Consider the following 23,807-nt stretch of genomic DNA (forward strand, 5'->3'; position numbering starts at 1 on the left):
CAGATACAGGGGTATTTTTACTACAATCAATTGAAACACCTTGACTGCACACAGTGATCTCCATTTAATTGATCATGTGACCTCTAAAAGCAATTGACTGCACCAGTGATAATTTAGTGTATCATATTAAGGGGGGGGGAGTGGATACTTATGCAATCAATTATTTTGAGTTTTATATTTGAAATTAATTTAGACCACTTTGTAGAGATCTGTTTTCACTTTGACATGAAAGAGTCTTTTTCTATTGATCAGTCAAAACAAGCCAAATTAAATCCACTGTGTTTCAATACCGTAAAACAATAAAACATGAAAACTTCCAAGGGGGTTAAATACTTTATATAGGCACTGTAACTCAACCAGTGCCAATTGTGTAGGGCAGTGAGCCAGGTGCCATAAATTCCTCCACCACACCCTCTCCACCAGAGGTGCCACTTCTGGCTGGGTACATCCACAACTTGTCAACCTATTAATGCTGTCAATATAGCACCAAAATACACCCACCCCAAAAAAATTGAAAAAATAGTTTTATGGTAATTTCTTGTACTTCCAGACATACTGAACAACATATCAAAAGTTGGACAGAAACGGAGCACGGGAAAGTAAAAAATTCTGACGTTTAAAAAAATGGCCGCTAATGAAAAGAATCGGACCCATACCTGTCTTATTTTGCTATATTTCGCTGCTTCTAACAATGGTAGTGCCATAGTTGTGGTATAAAATGTGAACGGGAATACCCAAAGGGTGTGTTTTATCGCCAGAACTATGAACTATTATTTCATGATGTCATGATGTGTTCATAGTATTTTAATGGTTATTGTCACTGTTAATCCAAATGTCTTATTGTTTTAATCAATGTAGGTTTCCTTACCAATGTTCTCTCTGACTTTGACTCCATATTTGAGGATGAACTGGCAGGGACCTCCAAAACCAGCACACTGTGGGTCAACTACCAGCCCATGGTAGGGACTGCTAGGGCACTTGTTGCAGCCGATCGAATGGGGTCATGGGAGATGCATCTCAGTGCCATCTCAGCTTGCTTGCTGATATTCGCGGCCGCTGGCTATCCGGATTACCTGAAGTTGGCTTGTCTCTATCTTCAGAAGACGCATGCATTGGAGGATGACAACACTGAGGTTCATCAGAAGTTCCAGTCTGGGTTCCATGTAATCAGACGCAGCAGCCAATACTGGGCTGGCCTTGGCTCTGATCTTGTGATAGAACAGACTCTAATATGCTCACTAAAAAGCCAAGGGGGCCTAACGCGAGGAAGTGGGATGTTAGAGCACCAGACAGTAGCTTGGACTATGTTTTCCACTGTGCCATCATCTTACAACCTTGCCGTGCAAGAACTGACTGCAAATAGTTACACAACAGGTGAACAACATAAGGAGTTGTCCACCTCCGGAGTGAGTAGAGATGAGGCTGACCTTGAAAAAATCACAGCAAAACTAGACTGTTTCACACCATTTTCAGATGAGAAATCATTGCACAACATAATCATAGGGGTTTATGGAAATGAAGATGTCAATGTACAGTACATGACCTGTCCGCAATAGGAAATGACATAGTTGGGAAAACCGCACAAAAGGAGTTCCAAGGTCAAGACACTAGCATCCAGCAGGGCAGTCAAAGTTGCTGAAGACCATACCATAGATCCAGCGTTGTTATTCCAGAGGTTCCTAGTTGTTTCACGGACAGGTGATCTCTGGCTAGACGAAGTGATGAACTATGAACTCTGTCTATATCCTATGTCTTTGTTTGAAGCAAAGAACATCTTGCGCCAGCCGGATAAGCTACAACTGGCAGAAGCGATAAAGAACTGTGTCACTTCCAAATCAGACAATGCTGTCACACAGCGAGTCCCAGTGACAGATCACTATGTTCTAGATGGGGGATCACTGCTGCACCGCTCAAAATGGACGAGGGGGGGGTTGCACCTACAGTTCAATTGCAGATGACTACGCCTCATTCACTGTCAAGCACTATGTCAGAGCCACTGTAGTGTTTGATGGTTATGGGGTTGGGCCAAGCATAAAGGACTGCACTCACCAGTGTCAAAGTAAAAATTTGAATGCAAACAAGGTGAACATTACAGGGGCAACAAAATTTGTTGGAAAAAAGGAGGACTTCTTGTCGAATGAGGCAAATAAGCAGGTAATTATCCAGCTCATCATGGAACGTTTGCGAAGTGATTCAAGCCGAAGGAGATGCCAACATTGAGATCGCAAAAGCGGCCGTCACAATGTCTGCTTTCAAACCACCCTCGTTGGAGAAGACACAGATCTCCTCGTACTCTTGCTCTACCATGTAGTGGTAACAAACTGCACTGAACTCTATTTCCGCTCGGACAAGGCAAAATCAAATGCCTATAATATCAAGGTCCTTAAGCAGATACTCGGAGAAGCAGCTTGTAATGATCTATTGTTTCTCCCTGCCTTTACCGGATACGGCTCAACGGCCAGAGTACTTGGGATCGGAAAGAAGTCGAGGTTCCAAAGAATCAACAAGAAAGAAAAGGGAATCAGAGACTGTTTGAAAGCATTCTGTTCACCAAAGTAAAGTCAGGTTGTTGTGAAAACCAATGGCTGCAGGGCAATGGTGGCGTTGTTCAATGGAAATCAGAACAACTCCCTGGCATCTATCAGATACAATATGCTCTGCAAGAAAGTTGCAAGAGCTAAGACTTTCGCCACGCCTGAGAGATTGCCACCAACCACCTCAGCCTGTAAATTTCACTCCTTGTGGACTTACTACCAGGTTATGGAGTGGATGGGCTGTAGTGATGAAATGGAGCCATCTAAGTGGGGATGGAGGGTAGAAGGAGAAAAACTCATTTCAGTGATGACAGATAAAAGGCCTGCTCCAGAGGTACTTATTCAGATGATTCACTGCAACTGTTCGGGAGGGTGCAATATGCTAAAGTGTACCTGCAGAAAGCATGGGCTGGAATGCACCAGTGCACGTGGGCATTGCCAAGATGGCAACTGTGACAATATGATAAATGAGCCAGTGATAGAAGAGGATGATGAACAAGACTGCATCTGAGAAGCCATAAGGTAGCATATTATGTGTCATGACGTCAGTACTTAATACCAGAGTTGTCCCTTGATTACGTCATTGATAACGTCATGACATCAGTACAAACGCAACTTTCATTCCAGGAACTACTGTTATTTGAAAAAACATTGATGAAAAGAGCATTCATTAAAACATCAGGTTTAAAAAAACTTGCAATTTGATGGTTATCAGTCAGATTTTTGACGTTGTTCTGCTGGCAGCCATCTTGTTTTTTGATGCCATTTTTGGAGGCTTTCCCGTGTGTCAAAATTATCCAACTTTTGATATGTTATTCTTCACATCAAATAGTATAATAAACGTTCACAAAACGTTTTTTTGCAATTTTTTCGGGGTTAGATGGTATATTGAGCCGCCTATATCCTTTCACCAGCTTGCACCCAGCTCCGATATTTTTGAACCGCTGACTAAAGTGTATAAAGAAAAGGAAGATGCCCATGATGTTTTTATTAAATTTTAAGAGCACCCAGGGTAATTAACCTCAAACTCTCAAAGAGTTTGAACATGAGCTTGCTAACCTCACAATCAACATCTTACCTTTGCTCGCTGATTTTGGAACCACACCTGTACGACTCGGACGCTCAAGCCTGTCTCTGCTGCCAGCGTCTCCCTGACCTTAGAAGGAAAGCAGGAGGTAATTATAGAACCACAGGGTGAGGATCATAGCAATTCATAAAACATAGAACAGTACTGCACATTAACAGGGCCTTCGGCCCACAATGTTGTGCTGAACTAATTAGCTAATGACACCTGATCAAACTTATCTCTTCTTCCTGCACACAGTCCTTCATTCTTTGCATTTTTATGTGCCCAAAATCTCTATTATAACTGCCTTCACTACCACCACAGGCAACATATCGCAGGAACATATCCCTGTGTAAAAAAATAAATCTGCCCCCCTCCACATCCCCTTTAACTTTCCCCCTCTCACTTTAAATGCACATCATCTCATATAAGATATTTCAACCCTGCTGTCCACTCTATCTACGCCCCGTCTAACTTCATAAAATTCTATCAGGTGTCCCCTCCTGACCCTAGTTTGTTCAACTGGTCTGTATACCTCATACTCTCCAATCCAGGCAGCATCCAGATAAACCCTTTCTAACCTCACCAAACTTTCCCCATTTTTGCTATAATGGGGCAACTGGAACTGAATGCAAAACTCCAGATACAGCCTAACCAGGGTTTTATAAAGATGCAACACAATCTCCTGACTCTTGAACTCAATGCCTCAACTAATAAAGGCGAGTGTGCCATATACCTTCCTTATCCCCTATCAACCTGTGCAGCTGCTATTGGAGTTGGACTGCAAGATTTATCAATACTGTTACAAGTCCTGTCATTAACTCTGTGCTTTCCTTTTACATTCGATCTTCCAATGTGCAATGCCTCACACTCACTTAGATTAAACTCCATCTGCATTTCTCCTCCTATACCTGCAGCTGATCAGTATCCCCCTGAATCATTTTGGCAAATTATTTCATTTATCCAGATGGCAGTCTCAACCTGAAACACTTCCCTTCGCAGGTGCTGCCTGACACAGAGAGATCTTCCAGCATTCAGGGATCAGTGGAAGGTACACTCCCCGATTCCCCCTGTTCCTCTACACTCCCCACATTCCACCATTATTGCTGGATTCCTCACCCTGCTCATATGCACCAGCTCATAGATCTTCAGCCTAAGTTCCACTTGTCACCTCCCTGCTCACCTGATCATTCACCAGCCTTCTTCTGCCTTTCTCGCACTAACCACATGGCTCACTTGCGAGTCTTTTTAACCACAGCTTCAACTCCTGTTGCTACAGCTCACCCTTAGATGAGAAACATTCACTTAACAAAACTTCCAACAAAGAAAGGCATTTATTTAAAATAATTTATCACTTTACAAGCGTTGGAGAATGCATTTGGAAACTGTCTTTAAATCCAGGTCCAGTAACGTTTTTCTGATCTGTTCATAGGAAGGACTCCGTGAACTAAAATTGGGATTTTTTTTTTTAAAAACCTCTTGAGCACCTGCACTCATTTTCAATTCATTTCATTTAGAGATGTGGAGTGGAACAGGCCTTTCCGACCCAACCAGCCACACTGCCCAGCAACCCACCTATTTACAATGACCAATTAACCTACTAATTTGGTCTTTGGACTGTGGGAGGAAACTGGAGCACATAGGCAAAGAATATACAAACTTTCTTACAGAGGACACTGGAATTGAACTCCAATCACCAATGTCCTAAGCTGCATTATATATTTTTTATATGTTTCTATCAAGTCCTCCCACAGCCTCCATTGCTCCAAAGAAAGCAACCCAAGTTTGCCCAACCTCTGCTTAGAGCAGACACCCTGTAATCCAAGCAGCAAAGTCTCCACATCCATCCTGTACTTGTTTAACACTGTCTTTCAAACTCAGGTCCATAAAACCAGTAACATTTAACAGTCTTTCTGAGCTGTTGATGGGAAGGAGTCTGAGAAGTAAAAATGGGATTTAAAAAAATCCTCCTGAGCACCTGCACTCCTGCATATGGAATCAATAGCCTTTGCATGAATGATTTGTATGTTTCAGCTTATTAAAAACAAATGTGGTTTACTTTTGATTTGAAGATTCATAGACTCATAGAGTCAAAGAGCATGGAAATAGGCTCTTTGGCCCAACACGTGCATGCCGACCAAGGTGCCTGTCTAAGCTTGTCCTATTATCTGTGTTTGGCCCTTCCTGCCTATGTACCTGGCTAAGTATCTTTTAAACATTATTATTGTATCTGTTTCTAGCACTTCCAGTGGCAATTCATTTCATATACCCAGCGTGCTCTGTGTGAAAAACGTACCTCTCAGATCCTCTTTAGTTCATTTCCCTCTCCCCTTAAACCCCTAGTCTGAGACTCCACTACCCTGCCGAACTGCGATTCGCCATTATACCGATGCCCTGCATAATTACATAAACCTCTATATTTAGTTAAAAAAACCTCTGGTTAATCAACATTTGGAGTTCTCTTTGGCCCATTACAAGATGGATGTGGAGGCTTTGGAGAGAATCATCATGATGCTGCCTGGATTAGAGGGTACTCATCACTAAGCAGGGGTTGGACAAACTTCAGTTGTTTTCTTTGGAGCAATGGAGGCTAACAGAAGACCTGATCGAAGTATAAAATGATTAAAGGCATAGATAAGAATGATGGAATCTTTTCTGTAGGTTCAAAATGTCAAATTGTAGAGGACATAAGTTTAAGATGAGAGGGTGAGTTTAAATAACATGTGTGAGGCAAGATATTGTTTTATCAGAGTTACAGGACCTGGAAAGTGCTGACAATGGAGGTGGTGGATGCAGGTTCCATTACAACACATAAGAGGCATGTACACAAATGTATGAACAGACAGGAGATAGAGGGATATAGAATGTGTGCAGACAATTTGACACAGAGCTCTACGCAGTAATGTTGGGCTGAAGGGCCTGTTCCTGAGCTGTACTGTTCAAAGTTCTATATACTGTATTAGACAATAGACAATAGGTGCAGGAGTAGGCCATTCGGCCCTTCAAGCCAGCACCACCATTCACTGATCATGGCTGATCATCCACAATCAGTACCCTGTTCCTGCCTTCTCCCCATATCCCTTGACTCCACTATCTTTAAGAGCTCTATCTAACTCTTTCTTGAAAGAATCCAGAGAATTGGCCTCCACTGCCTTCTTAGGCAGAGCATTCCACAGATCCACAATTCTCTGTGTGAAAAAGTTTTTCCTCAACTCCGTTCTAAATGGTCTACCCTTTATTCTTAAACTGTGGCCTCTGGTTCTGGACTCCCCCAATATCGGGAACATGTTTCTTAGGACTTAATCTTTTCTTCATCAAAAACTAATCAGTATCCCCTATTAAACGTATGGGTCTATCATGACGCCCTCTCTATAAGGTTTCAAATAACAATGGGTTCTCCAGAAAACACAGGGTCAAGCACTGGGCAGTGTGGCATCTTCCTCCTGAACACAATCTTCCAAATCCCTCTGCATCCACTGTTCCTCAATTGCTGCCTCCTTTTAGTTCTAATCAACAAGATCCAAACCTGGGCCTCTGTACCTCCCTCCGAAACTGGATTCTTAACTTCCTCTTCAGAAGACCACAGTCTGTGTAGATTGAAGATAATGTCTTCTCCTCACTAACAATCAACACTGGTGTACTTCAAGAATACATGCTTAGCTCACTGCTCTACTCTCTCTACATCCACAACTGTGTGGCTAGGTACAGCTCAAACACCATCTTTAAATTTGCTGAAAACACAACTATTGTTAGCAGAATTTCAGATGGTGATAGGAGTATACAGGAGTGAGATAGATCAGTTGTATGATGTCGTAGCAACAGCCTTGCACTCAATGTCAGTAGACCAAGGAATTGACTGTGGGCTTCAGGAAGGTGAAGTCAAGGAAACACACACCAATCCTCATTGAGGGATCAAAAGTGGAAAGTGTGAGCAGTTTCAAGGTCCTGGGTGTCAACATCTCTGAGGATCTAACATATTGATGCAATTATAAAGAAGGCATGATAAGGCTATATTTCATTAGGAGTTTGCGGGTACTTAGCATGTCAGCAAAGACTCTCACAAATTTCTACAGATGTGCTGTTGGGAGCATTCTAACTGGTTGCATCACAGTCTGGTTTGTAGGGGCCACTGCACAGGACTGGAAAAAGCTGCAGTAAGTTGGAAACTGAGACAGGACCATCATGGACACTAGCCTATCAAGCATCTAGGACAACTTCAAAAGGCGATGCCAAAAAGGCAGCATCCATCATTAAAGACCCTATCACCCAGGACATGCCCTCTTCTCATTGCTACCATCAAGGAGGAGGTACAGGAGCCTGAGGACACAGACTCAACATTTCAGGAACAGCTTTTTCCTCTCTGCCATCAGATTTCTGAATGGACAACGAACGTATGAACACTACTTCAGTAATTTTTCCTTCTCTTTTTGCACTACTTATGAAATTTAATTTTTATATATAATTCTTGTTGTAATTTTTATTTTTATTATGTATTGCAATGTACTACTACCACAAAACAACAAATTTAGCATCATATGCCAGGGATATTAAGTCTGATTTTGATGGCATCAGACAGGATCTGGCAAGTGTGGCTTGGGTCAGGCTGTTTTCTGGCAAAGGTGTACTTGGTAAGTGGGAGACCTTCAAAACTGAATATTTCAGAGTTCAAAGCCTGTATGTGCCTGTCAGAATAAAAGGTAAAGATAACAGGTGTGGGAAACCTTGGTCTTCAAGAGATATTGAGGCCCTGGTTAAGAAATAAAGGGTGCATGGCAGGTCGGAACAAATTGGGTATTTTTGGAGTATAAAAAGTGCAAACAAACACAAGAAAAAAGATCAGGAGAGTTAAAAGAAGGTGCGAGGTTGCCCTTGCTGACAATGTGAAGGAGAATCGGAAGGGATTCTACAGATATGTTAAGAGCAAAAGAATTGCAAGGGACAAAATTGGTCCTCTGCAAGATCAGAATGTTAATCTATGCATGGACCCAAAGAGTGAGATAGTAATTAGATTGTTTGCCTCTGTACTTACTCAGGAGATGGATACAGAGTCTATAGAATGAGGAAAAGCAGCAGTGAGGTCATAGGCTCTACACAGATTACAGAGGAGGAGGTGTTTACTGTCTTGAGGCAATTAAGGTGGATAAATCCCCAGTGGCTGACAAGGTGTTCCCTTGGGCCCTGTGGGAGACAAGTGCAGAAATCATAAGGATCCTTGCAGAGATATTTAAATCATCCTTAGCGACAGTTGAGGTACTAGAAGACTGGAGGATAGCTAATGTTGTTCTGCCGTTTAAGAAAGGCTCTAAAAATAAACCTGGAAATTATAAGCTGGTGAGCCTGACATTAGTAGGGGGAAAGTTATTGGAAATTCAGGTACATAATTCATTGAAAGTGGCAGCACAGGTAGAGGGAAGGTTGTAAAGAAAGCTTTTGGCACATTGGTTTTCATAAATCAAAGAACATGGGGTGATGGGGTGTTATGTTGAAGTTGTATAAGACATTGGTAAGGCCTCATTGGAGTATTGTGTGCAGCTTTGGTCACCTGCCTATAGGAAGGATGTAAATAAGGTTGAAAGACTACAGAAAAAATTTACAAGGACTGGAGAACCTGAGTTATAAGGAATGATTGAACAGGTTAGGACTGTATTGCTTGGAACATAGGAGAATGATGGGAGATTTGATAGAGACATGCAAAACTATGAGGGGTAAAGATAGGGTAAATGCAAGCAGGCTTTTTCCACTGAGGCTGTGTGGGACTACTACTAGAGGCCATGGGTTAAGGGAATAAGGTGAAAATTTTAAGAGGAACATGATAGGAAACTTCTTCACTCAGAGGGTCAAGAAAGTGTGAACGATCTGCCATCGCAAGTGCTGCATGCAAGCTCCATTTCAACACTTAAGAGAAGTTTGGATAGGCACATGTATGGTAGGGCTGTGGAGGACTATGGTCTGAGTGTAGGTAATTGGCAGTTTAAATGGTTCAGCACAGACCAGATGGGCTGAAGGGCCTGTTTCTCTGCTGTACTTTTTTATGACTCTGTGACTCTAATAGGGTTTATGCATTACACTAATTCAAACCATTTGTTATTTCAGAATGGGATGTTGAAGTGATAATTGAGGAGGAAATCTTAAGAAAACAGGAGGTAGGATTAGAAGTGACACAATCACATAATTCTGACAAAAGATAGAGTGGAAATTAACGAAAAGATACGTGCATTCCAAGTGATGATCCAGTGGAAACATGAAAAACTGACATATGACTCTACTGAATTGAGGCAAGGTGACACCTTCCTTAGGGTAAAAAAAAACACAAAACCAACCATGCAATATCCTTTGAGATCAAAGACTTGGAAAACCTGTCCATAGATGAAACCTATAAATAAAGTGAGTCACTATTTTTTCAAAAATGTGTAAGCAGTGCAGTGTGTATAAATAAGTGTCCTGTAATGTATATATGGTAAATGTATGCATATTCAAAGGAGCAAGAGAGTGAACTCAGGCATCCATTATATTCCTGGAGTAGGGTGTAGGTAGAATCAGAATCCACGTAAACATGTACATTTAGAGTGGCCTATCCATTATTAAAGAGGCCAGACCTCAAAATATTTCCTCTCTAGACTTATCTTGGCATCAGTTTTTCTCCCCTTTCTGCAGAGCATTCATTTACAGCTCCGCACACACAGTTACCTGAATGATCTCCAATGCATCTCAGTCTGACTTATTTTCTCCTTTCCACTCATATAATTAATTTCCTTGACCTTCCCTGCCAGAATCCTTCTTTGCACTCTGATGCCATCCTTACGTTGCACGCAACTCCATGTTTAGAGTATTTTTGCACTCTCCAGCCTCAACTAGCCCTCACCATCTGCACTTCAACCACTCTCCCACCCCCACCACCCACTGCAGCCCAGATCCAAACAGGTCAACATGAGGAACTCCAGTTTTCATCCTCTCAAAACTGGCTGCTCCTTTGTAAACTGAGGTCACTAGAGGTCAACCAAGGCCTCAACCAAGAGGATAGGCTGTCTTGTGAGAAGATGGCTGTCATTGGCAGTTGTTAGCTGGCATCCACCAGCACAGAAAGTAGCCCATAGTGTGACACTGGGCAACAGCAAGGAAACCCCTGGCCAGTGAGAAGAATGCTGAGGAATCTTCAGGATCAGTATAGAGGCAATCCAGAGAGAGCACCCAGAGAGAGCACAATATCAGGGCAGTATTGAAGGAGGACTTAGGTCATCATAGGGACAGTGCTGAGGAGCCTCTAGGCAATTATTGTGACAGTGCTGAGGGAGGACACAGGTCAACGTCGGGACAATGTTGAGACTGTATGCAGATCAATATTGGATCAGCACTGACGGTGTTCCCATGTCAACATTAGGGCAGTGCAAGGGGAGCTCTTAGATCAATATTCAAACTGGTCTGGTATGCAGTGTAGAACCAAGCTTCGGATACACAATAAAAATTGGTCCGGGGAAGCCTTTGCCAGACATGTCAGACAGTGTGATGCCACCCACTGCATAAGGTAGCATGGAGACAAAATGACGCCAGCCCTAGCATCATCCCCTGCCATAACATTTCCTCTCACTGCGCCGAGTTTAGGAGGCTGAGCAAGGCCCTTAGACTACATGTGCAACTGTTGACACTGAGGAGGAATGTGGTTCAATAAGTACTTCTATCATGGAACATCAGCCCAATTGACAGGACACATCCTTCCATTCCTACCCCCACCACCTTCTCCTCTTCCTCTGCCTGTGACTAAGCAGGCTGTCTCTGGAGTAACTAATGCTTCCTGCTGCAACTCATCAGCGGGTTTCGGAGGTGTGCACCATAAGGGATAGTGGATTCCCACCTTTCATATGCTTCTCCTACCTTCCTGCAGGGCTTGGAAGACACTTCAAACGAGGCCTTGAAGGCACGCCTCTGCTGTGTGGTGAGAATAGTCCGCGGCCGCTTCGGTCTTTTGGGGTCTTTGAAGTCTTCGCCTCCTTTGCACTGTAGTTGCCCCAGTTTGTCGGTGCAATCTTCATCATCACTTTTAGCTACATCAGAGGAAGGACAGGAGGTGAAAGGTCAGTGGGGGTTCACTCTGTAGGTATAGTTATCTTCATTTATTTCTGCAATTCATGACATATACTGTACAGTAGCAATCCCATTCCTCAGCACAAACTCAAGCTCACAGTCCCTCCCACAAAACAGATTCAATCTCAATCCGGGACACAACAGGATACCCCAGTTTTATACCTGTTGAAATCCGAAACACCTTTTAGTTCAATCATTAGACCTATAACATCCATAAGATACTAGAGCATAATTGGGATATTCAGCCCATTAAGTCTGCTCTGCAATTCCATCATGGCTGATTTATTATCCCTCTCAACCCCATTCTCACACCTTCTCTCCATAACCTTTGACTCCCTTACTAATCAAGAACCCAACAACCTCCGCATTAAATATACCAAGTAACTTGGACTGCACAGCCATCTGTGGCAATGAATTCCATTAGATTCACCCCCCCCTCTGGCTAAAGAAATTCCTCCTCATCTCTATTCTAAAGGGATGTGTTTCTATTCTGAGTCCTTTCAATATTCAATAGGTTTCAGTGAGATCACCCATATTCTTCTAAACTCCAGCGAGTACAGGCCCAGAGCCATCAAACAATCCTCATATATTAACCCTCATATATTCCTGGGATTATCTTTTATTTTTATTTATATTTTAGAGGAGGGTCCTCTAAACCCGTTCCAATGCCAACACATCCTTTCTTAAATAAGAGGCCCAAAACTGCTCACAATATTCCGTGCAGTCTAGCCATTGCCTTATAAAGCCTCAAAATTATATCCTTGCTTTTATATTCCAGTCCTTTCAAAATGAACATAGAACATAGAACAGTACAACACAGGAACAGGCCTTTAGCCCACAACGTTGTGCCAAACAGGCTAGAAAGCAAATCAAAAACACCTAAACAGTAAGCCCACCTACCTCCACCATGTCCATATCCCTCATCTTCCTTACATCCATGTGCCTATCCAATTGTCTCTTAAAAGCCTCTAATGTATTTGCCTCTACCACTATTCCAGGCAGTGCATTCCACCGAAGTGTATTACCATACCCTTCCCACACTATATTCCATCTGCCACTTCTTTGCCCATTTTTTTCACCTGTCTAAGACTTTCTACAGCCTCCCCGCTTCCTCAACCCTACCTGCCCTTACACCTAACTTCATACCTAGCTATTCTATCAATTCTGTTATCCAAATTGTTGACGTATGTGAAAAGATTTAATACTGAATATAACCAAATGCCATGCTTATTTCTCATGCACAATGAGAGTTCCCTGATTTTGAGTTAAATAGCAACGAGATTAAAACTTCAGTACACAAAGTCCACATCAACCATTAACAACCAGTCGCATTATATTCTCCCACATTCCCATCAACCCCTCCTAAATTCTACCATGCAACAACACACCAGAGGCAATTTACAACAGCCAGTTAACCTACCAATCCACACTTTATTGAGATATGGGAGAAAAACAGAGCATCTGGGGGAAATCCACGCAGTAGCAAGGAGTACCTGCAAATTCCATACAGACAGTGCCGTGCCCAAGATGATGATCGAACACAGGTCTCTGGTGCTATAAGGGAATGGCTCTACTACCTGTGCCACTGTGCCACTCATTTATAGGAGTGAGTGTTATCCAGGAGATTTTACTCAATTCGACCTAGATGTGTCCCATACTAGGGTGGAATTTAATACCGTGTAGCTAGTTGAAACCTGTTTAATGTCTCCTTATTTCTCATTTCCAGAAAGAGTCATGGTAATCCTTTGGGCAGGGAGTCCTTCAGATATATAATGGCACCATTCTTGAAACTCCAGCCAACATCATATTCCCTTCCCATTCCATATAAACCAGAATTGTAACCAGAATTGTCAAAACAAGACTATACTGGTAGAAGTAGCACTATTTTAAGCTAATTAAAAATGTAATTTGCTTAACTACAGTACTAGACCATTAGATTGATAGTAGTTAATAATTTAGCATCTGTTGCTGAAGCATCGATCAGATTTATTAAACAGGAAAGAATGCAGAAATGATTTACAAGGATGTTCCCAGGGCTAGCGGGCCTGAGTTACAGGGAGAGGTTGTCCAGGCTACAACTTTATTACTTGGATTGTAGGAGAATGAGGGGCAACCTCGGTAGGTACTTTTTCACTTATTCTGATTAATCTGGGATCAGGTAATGGGGGAAATAGTTAGAGCAGTGGTGTGCTCCGTATGCAGTATGTGGGAGGTCAGAGTCAACGCAGCTGTCCCTGACGACCACACCTGCAGAAGGTGCATTCAGCTGCAGCTCCTATCGGAGCGAGTTAGGGAATTGGAGCTGGAGCTGGATGAACTACGGATCATTCAGGAGGCAGAGACAGAGATAGATAAGAGTTATCGGGAGGTAGTCACACCAAAAAGACGGGAGGTAGGCAACTGGGTGACTGTCAGGAGACAGAGGGGGAGCAGGCAGAGAGTGCAGAGCACCCCTGTGGCCATTCCCATCAACAATAAGTATACCGTTTTGGATACTGTTGGTGGGGATGACCTACCAGGAACAAGTTGCAGTGGTCCTGTCTCTGGCACTGAGGTTGGACCCTCGACTCAGAAGGGGAGGAGGGAAGAGAGGACAGCGGTAGTGATAGAGGATTCTATAGTCAGGGGGGTAGATAGGAGATTTTGTGGGGGAGATCTGGAGTCTCGGATGGTATGTTGCCTCCCTGGTGCCGGGGTCCGGGACATCTCAGATCGGTTGCAGGTTATTCTCGAGAGGGAGGACAAGAATCCAGATGTTGTAGTCCATGTAGGGACCAACGACATGGGTAGGAAGAGTGAGGGGGTCCTGCGTAGTGAGTTCAGGGAGTTAGGCGCGAAGCTGAAGGGCAGGACCTCCAGGGTAACAATCTCAGGATTGCTACCTGTGCCATGTGCGAGTGAGGTGAGGAACAGAAGGATTATACAGATCAATACATGGCTGAGAGGATGGTGCAGGAGGGAGGGCTTCAGGTTTTTAGATAATTGGGGTTTGTTCCAGGGAAGGAGAGATCTGTTCCGACGGGACGGTTTACACCTGAACTGGAGGGGTACTAACATTCTTGCAGGAAAGTTTGCTAATACTGCTTGAGGGGGTTTAAACTAAATTTTCAGGGGGCAGGGATCCAGAATGTGAGAGAGGATAGCGAGATGAAGTATAAAGGACAGGTGGGGACTACGCGGTTCCGGAATATTAAGTGTGAAGTAGAGAAAGGTGAGGCGGAACGAGTGATAAGGAGGATACATGTGCAGAGGGATGGTCTGACGGAGCATGGAGTTAAATGTGCAGAAAGAGTAAGTAAATTTAAGAAGGACAACAAAATTCAAGGGGCGTATAGCCCGGTGACAGTTCGGAGAGCTGGGTTATGCACAATAGGCAGCAATTTAAACAGAGAGAGGAGAAATGGGTTAAAAATTCTGTATCTTAATTTACGAAGTGTCAGAAATAAGGCGGATGAGCTTGAAGCTCAGGTGCGAATGGGTAACTATGATGTTGTTGGGATAACGGAGACATGGCTGCAGGGGGATCAGACCTGGGAATTGAATGCACAAGGGTATACGTGCTATCGAAGGGACAGAAAGGTGGGCAGAGGGGTTGGGGTGGCCCTGTTGGTGAGGAGTAAGATTCAGTCCCTTGCAAGGGGGGACATAGAATCAGGAGAAGTAGAGTCAGTGTGGATAAAACTGAGGAACGGTAAGGGTAAAAAGACCCTAATAGGTGTTATCTACAGGCCCCCAAACAGTAGCATGGATATTGGGTGCAAGTTGAATAGGGAGTTAACAATGGCATGTGGCAAAGGAAATTCACAGTAGTTATGGGGGATTTCAACATGCAGGTGAACTGGGAAAATCAGGTTGGTACTGGACCCCAGGATAGGGAGTTTGTAGAGTGCCTACGGGATGCATTTTTGCAGCAGCTTGTACGAGTGCCGACCAGGGATAAGGCTATTCTGGATTTAGTGTTGTGCAATGAACAGGATTTGATAAGTGATCTTGAAGTAAAGGAGCCATTAGGAAGTAGTGACCATAATATGATAAGTTTTTATCTGCAAGTTGAGAGGGATAAGGGCAGATCAGAAGTGTCAGTATTGCAGTTGAACAAAGGAGACTATGGAGCCATGAGGGAGGAGCTGGCCAAAGTTGACTGGTCGGATATCCTAGCACAAAAGACAGTGGAACAGCAATGGCAGGTATTCTTGGGAATAATGCACAAGGTGCAAAATCAGTTCATCCCCCGGAGAAGGAAGGATTCAAAGGGGGGAAAGTGGCCACAGTGGTTGACAAAGAAAGTCAGAGATAGCATAGCATTAAAAAAGAAGTATAACAGAGCTAAGATGAGTGGGAAGACGGATGATTGGGAAATTTTTAAGGAGCAACAGAACTTAACTAAAAAGGCAATACGGGGAGAGAAAATGAGGTATGAACGCAAGCTAGCTAGGAATATAAAGGAGGATAGCAAAAGTTTTTTTTAGGTATGTGAAGAGAAGGAAGATAGTTAAGAACAATGTTGGGCCCTCGAAGAATGAATTGGGAGAAATTGTTATGGGAAACAGAGAAATGGCAGACGAATTTAATAAGTACTTTGGATCTGTCTTCACTAGGGAAGACACAAGCAATCTCCCAGATGTATGGATGGGCCAAGGACATAGGGTAACAGAGGAACTGAAACAGGTTGACATTAGGAAGGAAACGGTGATGAGTAGACTGATGGGACTGAAGGCTAACAAATCCCCAGGTCCAGATGGTCTGCATCCTAGGGTACTAAAGGAGATGACTCTGGAAATTGCGGATGCATTGGTGATCATTTTCCAATGTTCCTTAGATTCAGGATCAGTTCATGAGGATTGGCGAATGGCTAATGTTAACCCACTTTTTAAGAAAGGAGGGAGGGAGAAAACAGAGAACTATCGCCCTGTTAGCCTAACATCAGTAGTGGGGAAGATGCTAGAGTCCATTATTAAAGATGAAATAGCAGCATATCTTAATAGCAGTGATAGGATTGGGCCAAGCCAGCATGGATTTACCAAGAGCAAATCATGCTTGACTAATCTATTGGAGTTTTTCGAGGACGTAACCAGGAAGATAGACGCGGGAGATTTAGTGGATGCGGTGTACCTTGACTTTCAGAAGGCATTTGATAAGGTACCACATAGGAGATTGGTGGGTAAAATCAGAGCTCATGGCATTGGGGGGAGGATATTGACATGGATAGAAAACTGGTTGGCAGATAGAAAGCAAAGGGTAGCAGTGAATGGGTGTTTCTCGGAACGGCAGGTGGTGACTAGTGGGGTGCCACAGGGCTTGGTATTGGGACCACAGATGTTTACAATTTATGTCAATGATTTAGAGGAAGGCATTGTGAATAACATCAGCAAGTTTGCTGATGATACTAAGCTGGGTGGCAGTGTGACGTGATGAGGATGTTAGGCGAATTCAAGGTGACTTGGATAGGCTGGGTGAGTGGGCAGAAACTTGGCAGATGGCGGTTAATGGGAATAAGTGTGAGGTTATTCACTTTGGGAGCAAGAACAGGAAGGCAGATTATTATCTGAACGGTGTGGAGTTAGGTAAGGGTGAAATACAAAGAGATCTAGAAGTACTTGTTCATCAGTCTCTGAAGGTGAATGAGCAAGTGCAGCAGGCAGTGAAGAAGGCTAATGGAATGTTGGCCTTTATTACAAAGGGAATTGAGTACAACAGCAAGGAAATCCTTTTGCATTTGTACAGGGCCCTGGTGAGACCACACCTGGAGTATTGTGTGCAGTTTTGGTCTCTAGGGTTAAGGAAGGACATCCTGGCTGTGGAGGAGGTTCAGCGTAGTTTCTCTAGGTTAACTCCTGGGATGTCTGGACTGTCTTACGCAGAGAGGTTACAGAGACTGGGCTTGTACAAGCTGGAATTAAGGAGATTGAGGGGGGATCTGATTGAGACATATAAGATTATTAAGGGATTGGACAAGATAGAGGCAGAAAATATGTTCCAGATGCTGGGAGAGTCCAGTACCAGAGGGCATGCTTTAAGAATAAGAGGTAGGTCATTCAGGACAGAGTTGAGGAGGAACTTCTTCTCCCAGAGAGTTGTGGAGGTGTGGAACACGCTGCCTCAGAAGGCAGTGGAGGCCAATTCTCTGGATGCTTTCAAGCAAGGAGCTAGATAGGTATCTTATGGATAGGGGAATCAAGGGTTATGGGGACAAGGCAGGAACCGGGTATTGATAGTAGATGATCAGCCATGATCTCAGAATGGCGGTGCAGGCTCGAAGGGCCGAATGGTCTACTTCTGCACCTATTGTCTATTGTCTTATAAAAGAGTTTAAAATTAAGAGAGGCATGCATAAGGTGTCTCAGGGCAGGGAAGTTAAAAACTACAAGACATTGGTTTTGGATGAGAAGGAAAAGGTTTAAAAGGAGCCATAGGGTCAACTTTTCACAGAGAGAATGGTGAGTTTATGAGAACTGCCAGAGGAAGTGAAGGTATAATAGTATAAATGAAGAAGCGCTTGGATATGTACACGGAGGAGTGGAGCTTGGAGGGATATGGGCCAAATGCAGGGAAGTGGGACTAGCTGGGGGGAGGGTCACTGTGGTTGGCATTGACTGGTTACTCCAAAGAGCCTGTAACTGTGCTAAATTGCTTAATAATCATGACCAAGGTGGGTGCCTACTGCCTTACAGAAAGGTGGTTTGCACAATTCATACCCCAAGAACAAAATCCATCTTATTGATTCGATCTACGTGGATACAATCATTAATATTTTTGCTCACTTTGATAAGGACAATAAGGAACTAGTGACGAGGCTCTTACACTGGACAGAGGAACTACACCAACACTGAACATATATGAGGTGAGGTGTGTACTCCGTAATGTCAACACATACAGAGCAGCAGGACCAGACGGCGTACCTAGACGGGACTGCACTGACCATCTGGAGGAAGTTCTGACGGATATTTGCAACCATCATACCAATCCCCAAGATGTCAGCAGCAACATTTCTTAATGGCTACAGATCGGCGGCCCTCACTCCCATATAGTTGCCAAGTGCTTGGAAAGATTGGTCATGTCCCACATCAAGGGCGTAATCCCAGCTATCTTGGACCAGCACCAGTTTGCCTACAGGTTGAATAGATCAACTAAAGATGCTATTTCTATCGCCCTTCATACTGTCTTGTATCACCTGGAGCACAAGAACACTTATGTTTGGATTCTCTTACGGCGGGAGGAGAGAGAGCACGCGCCACATGTGCGCAGCCCTCCGGTGGAAAATGATATCGTATCCGTTAAGTAGGGGCCGTGGACAATTCTGATTTGATGGAGACGGACAGGAAATCACAGAGGAACATCTGGAGAAATTTCTGAAACGCTCGTTCGCTGCTGTCATTACTGCGCGGTCGGGAATCTTCCAGAAGGAAGGCCTCAAAATCCCTGGCTTTGCCTGCTGTTGGCGACCGAGATTGAGGTCAAATCGTTCGGACAGAGATGGCGCTCAGTACTCGGTGTCGGAGAGCTGATCAGAACTCCAAGTTTTCCGATGACTCAGAGACGGATTGTGGTTGGGCGTGGCAGGGAGAGTTTTTCTTCCTTCTCCCGACTGCGTGAGATGTGGGCATTTGAGAGACTTTGAACTTTTTACCGTGCTCATGGACTTCTTCATCAAGTTATGGTATTGTTGCACTGTTGTAACTATATGTTATAATTATGTGGTTTTGTTAGTTTTTTCAGTCTTGGTCTGTCCTGTATTTTGTGATATCACACTGGAGGAAATACTGTATCATTTCTTAATGCATGCATTACTAAATGACAATAAAAGAGGACTGCGTGTCTTCATAATCTAAATCTTTTCTTTGATTACAACTCAGCCTTTAACAGCATACTAATGAACAAGCTGACTGTAGAGCACCACTATCTACATCTCCACACATAAACCCTGTAATTGGATCTTGGTCTTCCTCACTAATTGTACCCAGATGGTGAAACTAGGCAAGCACACATCGACCCCCCCTTAACCCCAAACACAGGTGCCCCGCAGGGGTGTGTGCTGAGCCCACTTCTCTACTCTCTTCATCTATGACTGCATTCCTGTTCATGCAGCAAACTCAATCATCAACTTTGCAGATGACACAACAGTGTTTGCCTAATCACAAACAATAATGAATCTGCGTATAGAGAGGGGGGTGCTGAAACTGTCCGATTGGTGCAGGAACCACAACCACTCAGTGGCTGAGTGAAATGGCCACTCAGCATCAAGAAGACAAAAAAAATGATAACTGATTTCAGGAAGGCAAGAGGTCCTGAACAAGCTCACTATTCATAAATGGTGAGGTAGTAGAAAGGGTCTCCACTTTCAAGTCTTTGGGGATGAACATCACCGAAAAACTCTCTTGGCTTATCGACACAACCTCAATAGTAGAGAAGACACAGCAGCAACTGTACTACCTGAGGTGCTTAAGGAGAGCTAATCTGCCCCCAGAATTGCTGGCTAACTTTTATCAATGTGGGATAGAGAGCATACTGACATATGGAATGACAGTGTGGTACTCTAGCTGCAGCAAAACAGATCACAAAGCACTCCAACGACAGCTGGAGTAGGACAGCTCAGCACATCACTGGGCCTCAACTACTGGACCTGGAGACAATCTGCAACTCTTGATGCCTATGGCACATTCATAGAATCATTAAAGACCCATCCCATCCCAGACACTGTTTGTTCAATCTCCTGCCATCTGGTAGGAGATACAGAAGCATCTTAGCCAGGACAGTAAGGCTGAAAAACAGTTTCTTCCTGAGGGCTGTTGTGAAGCTGAATAATGCTATACCCCAGCTTGCCAATGTTCTTTGAATGTTATGGACTATCAAAGTCACTTGTTGCATGTAAATATAGTATTTTTAAAAATTAACCTGTAGCGCATACATTGTAAATATCTGTTTTGCATGGACTGGAGTAGTACAGTAATCTTGTTGTCTTGAGCCATGACAATAAAGTTCTATTCTATTCCATCCTAATATCAAACAGAAGAGACAGGCAGTACTTGGAACAGGCAGTGAACAAGGTTGCCTGGATCCCACAGGTTGAAGATTAACCACCAGGAAGGTATGAGAAGTCATAAAATCATTAAAAGCACTGCTTTCTTTCTCCTTTCATTATTGTAGGCAGATTATTACTTCTAAAAATGAAGATGTGATAAAAAGGTTTTTTAGACTAACATTCAAGAATAATTCAATTGGCTTTTAACTTTAAAAAGTGGTCTTATAGAAGGAAATGAATCTGTCATGATGAAATGGTGGAGCAAAATGGATGACGGGCCGACTGGCCTATTTCTGCTCCTACATCTTATGGTCTAACTACAGATGCTAGAATCTGGAGTAACAAGGTATCTGCTGAAGGAATTCAACAGCTCAATCAGCATCTGTTGGGCAAGGGGAAAGAGCTGTCAACATTTCAAATGTCTACATCAGTCCTGAAACTTTGACAATTCCTTCCCCCAACCAATGGTCAACCTGACATCCTAAAGCAGATTGGTTTGTTGTTCCACAAACACAAGAAAATCTGCAGATGCTGGAACTCCAAGCACCACATAACATCCTGGGGGAACTCAGCAGGCCAGGCAACATCTATGGAAAAGAGTACACAGTGATGTTTTGGGCTGAGACCCTTCATCAGGACTGTCCTGATGAGTCCTGATGAAGGGTTGCAGCTGAAACATCAACCGTGAACTCTTTTCCATCGATGCTGCCTGACCTGCTGAGTTCCTCCAGCATTTTGTGTGTGTGCTTGTTGTTTCAATTGGCTGACGAAGGTAGGGCCTCACAATGATGGACATGCGGGTGACAAATATGCATGTGATGGGGCAGGACAATCTATTTTAGGAGTGAAACCCCCAGGCAAACTTCCAAATAAAATCAGTTAGCTTAAGTGGAGACACAAAGACTGAAATTGCTGGAATCTGGAGGAACAAGTAATCTTAAACACGAGGAATTCTGCAGATGCTGGAAATTCAAGCAACACACATCAAAGTTGCTGGTGAACGCAGCAGGCCAGGCAGCATCTCTAGGAAGAGGTACAGTTGATGTTTCGGGCTGAGATCCTTCATCAGGACTAACTGAAAGAAGAGCTAATACGAGATTTGAAAGTGGGAGGGGGAGGGGGAGATCCAAAATGACAGAAGAAGACAGGAGGGGGAGGGATGGAGCCAAGAGCTGCACAGGTGATTGGCAAAAGGGCTATGAGAGGATCATGGGACAGGAGGCCCAGGGAGAAGGAAAAGGGGAAGGGGGGAAAAACCCAGAGGATGGGCAAGGGGTATAGTCAGAAGGACAGAGGGAGAAAAAGGAGAGAGAGAGAAAGAATGTGTATATATAAATAAATAACGGATGGAGTACGAGGGGGAGGTGGGGCATTAGCAGAAGTTAGAGAAGTCAATGTTCATGCCATCAGGTTGGAGGCTACCCAGATGGAATATAAGGTGTTGTTCCTCCAACCTGAGTGTGGCTTCATCTTTACAGTAGAGGAGGCCGTGGATAGACATATCAGAATGGGAATGGGATGTGGAATTAAAATGTGTGGCCACTGGGAGATCCTGTTTTCTCGGGTGGACAGAGCCTAGGTGTTCAGCAAAACAATCTCCCAGTCTGCTTCGGGTCTCGCCAACATATAAAAGGCCACATCAGGAGCACCGGACGCAGTATATCACCCCAGCCGACTCACAGATGAAGTGTTGCCTCACCTGGAAGGACTGTCTGGGGCCCTGAATGGTGGCAAGGGAAGAAGTGTAAGGGCATGTGTAGCATTTGTTCTGCTTACAAGGATAAGTGCCAGGAGGGAGATCAGTGGGGGGGGGGATGGGGGGGACGAATGGACAAGGGAGTCGCGTAGGGAGCGATCCCTGCGGAAAGCAGGGGGGGAGGGAAAGATGTGCTTAGTGGTGGGATCCTGTTGGAGGTAGTGGAAGTTACAGAGAAAAAGTTACAGAGGCTGGTGGGGTGGTAGGTGAGGACCAGGGGAACCCTATTCCTAGTGGGGTGACGGGAGAATGGAGTGAGAGTAGATGTGCGTGAAATGGGGGAGATGCATTTGAGAGCAGAGTTGATGGTGGAGGAAGGGAAGCCCCTTTCTTTAAAAAAGTAGGACATCTCCCTCATCCTGGAATGAAAAGCCTCATCCTGAGAGCAGATGCGGTGGAGATGGAGTAATTGCGAGAAGGGGATGGCATTTTTGCAAGAGACAGGGTGAGAAGAGGAACAGTCCAGATAGCTACCCCACCTCCAACGGGATCCCACCAATAAGCACATCTTTCCCTTCCCCCTTCTCTCTGCTTTCCACAGAGATTGCTCCCTACTCGACTCCCTTGTCCATTCGTCCCCCCCACCCCTCCCCACTGATCTCCCTCCTGGCACTTATCCTTGTAAGCAGAACAAGTGCTACACATGCCCCTACACTTACTCCCTTACCACCATTCAGGGCCCCAGACAGTCCTTCCAGGTGAGGCGACACTCCACCTGTGAGTCGGCTGGGGTGATAAATAACGGTTGGGGTACGAGGGGGAGGTGGGGCATTAGCGGAAGTTAGAGAAGTCAATGTTCATGCCATCAGGTTGGAGGCTACCCAGATGGAATATAAGGCGTTGTTCCTCCAACCTGAGTGTGGCTTCATCTTTACGGTAGAAGAGGCCGTGGATAGACATGTCAGAATGGGAATGGTGCTCCGGTGCTCCCGATGTAGCCTTCTATATATTGGCGAGACCCAAAGCAGACTGGGAGATTGTTTTGCTGAACACCTACACTCTGTCTGCCAAAGAAAGCAGGATCTGCCAGTGGCCACACATTTTAATTCCACATCCCATTTCCATTCTGACATGTCTATCCACGGCCTTCTCTACCATAAAGATGAAGCCACAGTCAGGTTGGAGGAACAACACCTTATATTCCATCTGGGTAGCCTCCAACCTGATGGCATGAACATTGACTTCTCTAACTTCCACTAATTCCCCACCTCCCCCTCGTACCCCATCCGTTATTTATTTATTTATATATACACATTCTTTTTCTCTCTCTCCCTTTTCTCCCTCTGTCCCTTTCACTATACCCCTTGCCCATCCTCTGGGTTTCCCCCCCCTTTTCTTTCTCCCTAGGCATCC

The 23,807-nt window shown here is 44.2% G+C and overlaps 1 protein-coding gene across 1 annotated transcript in view; it reads right to left on the bottom strand.

The window, feature by feature from the left end:
• Window positions 1–23,807, bottom strand: part of LOC134355120 (LIM homeobox transcription factor 1-alpha-like) — a 331,663-nt gene that overhangs the window by 8,997 nt on the left and 298,859 nt on the right. Inside the window, exons 4-5 of the mRNA XM_063064873.1 lie at window positions 11,470–11,639; window positions 3,613–3,690 (exon numbers count right to left, since the gene is read on the bottom strand). Of these exons, the coding sequence (XP_062920943.1) occupies window positions 3,613–3,690; window positions 11,470–11,639 (248 nt within the window). The remainder of the gene's footprint in view (window positions 1–3,612; window positions 3,691–11,469; window positions 11,640–23,807) is intronic.

Source organism: Mobula hypostoma, chromosome 12 (genome assembly GCF_963921235.1).
Source record: "Mobula hypostoma chromosome 12, sMobHyp1.1, whole genome shotgun sequence".
NCBI lineage: Eukaryota > Metazoa > Chordata > Chondrichthyes > Myliobatiformes > Myliobatidae > Mobula > Mobula hypostoma.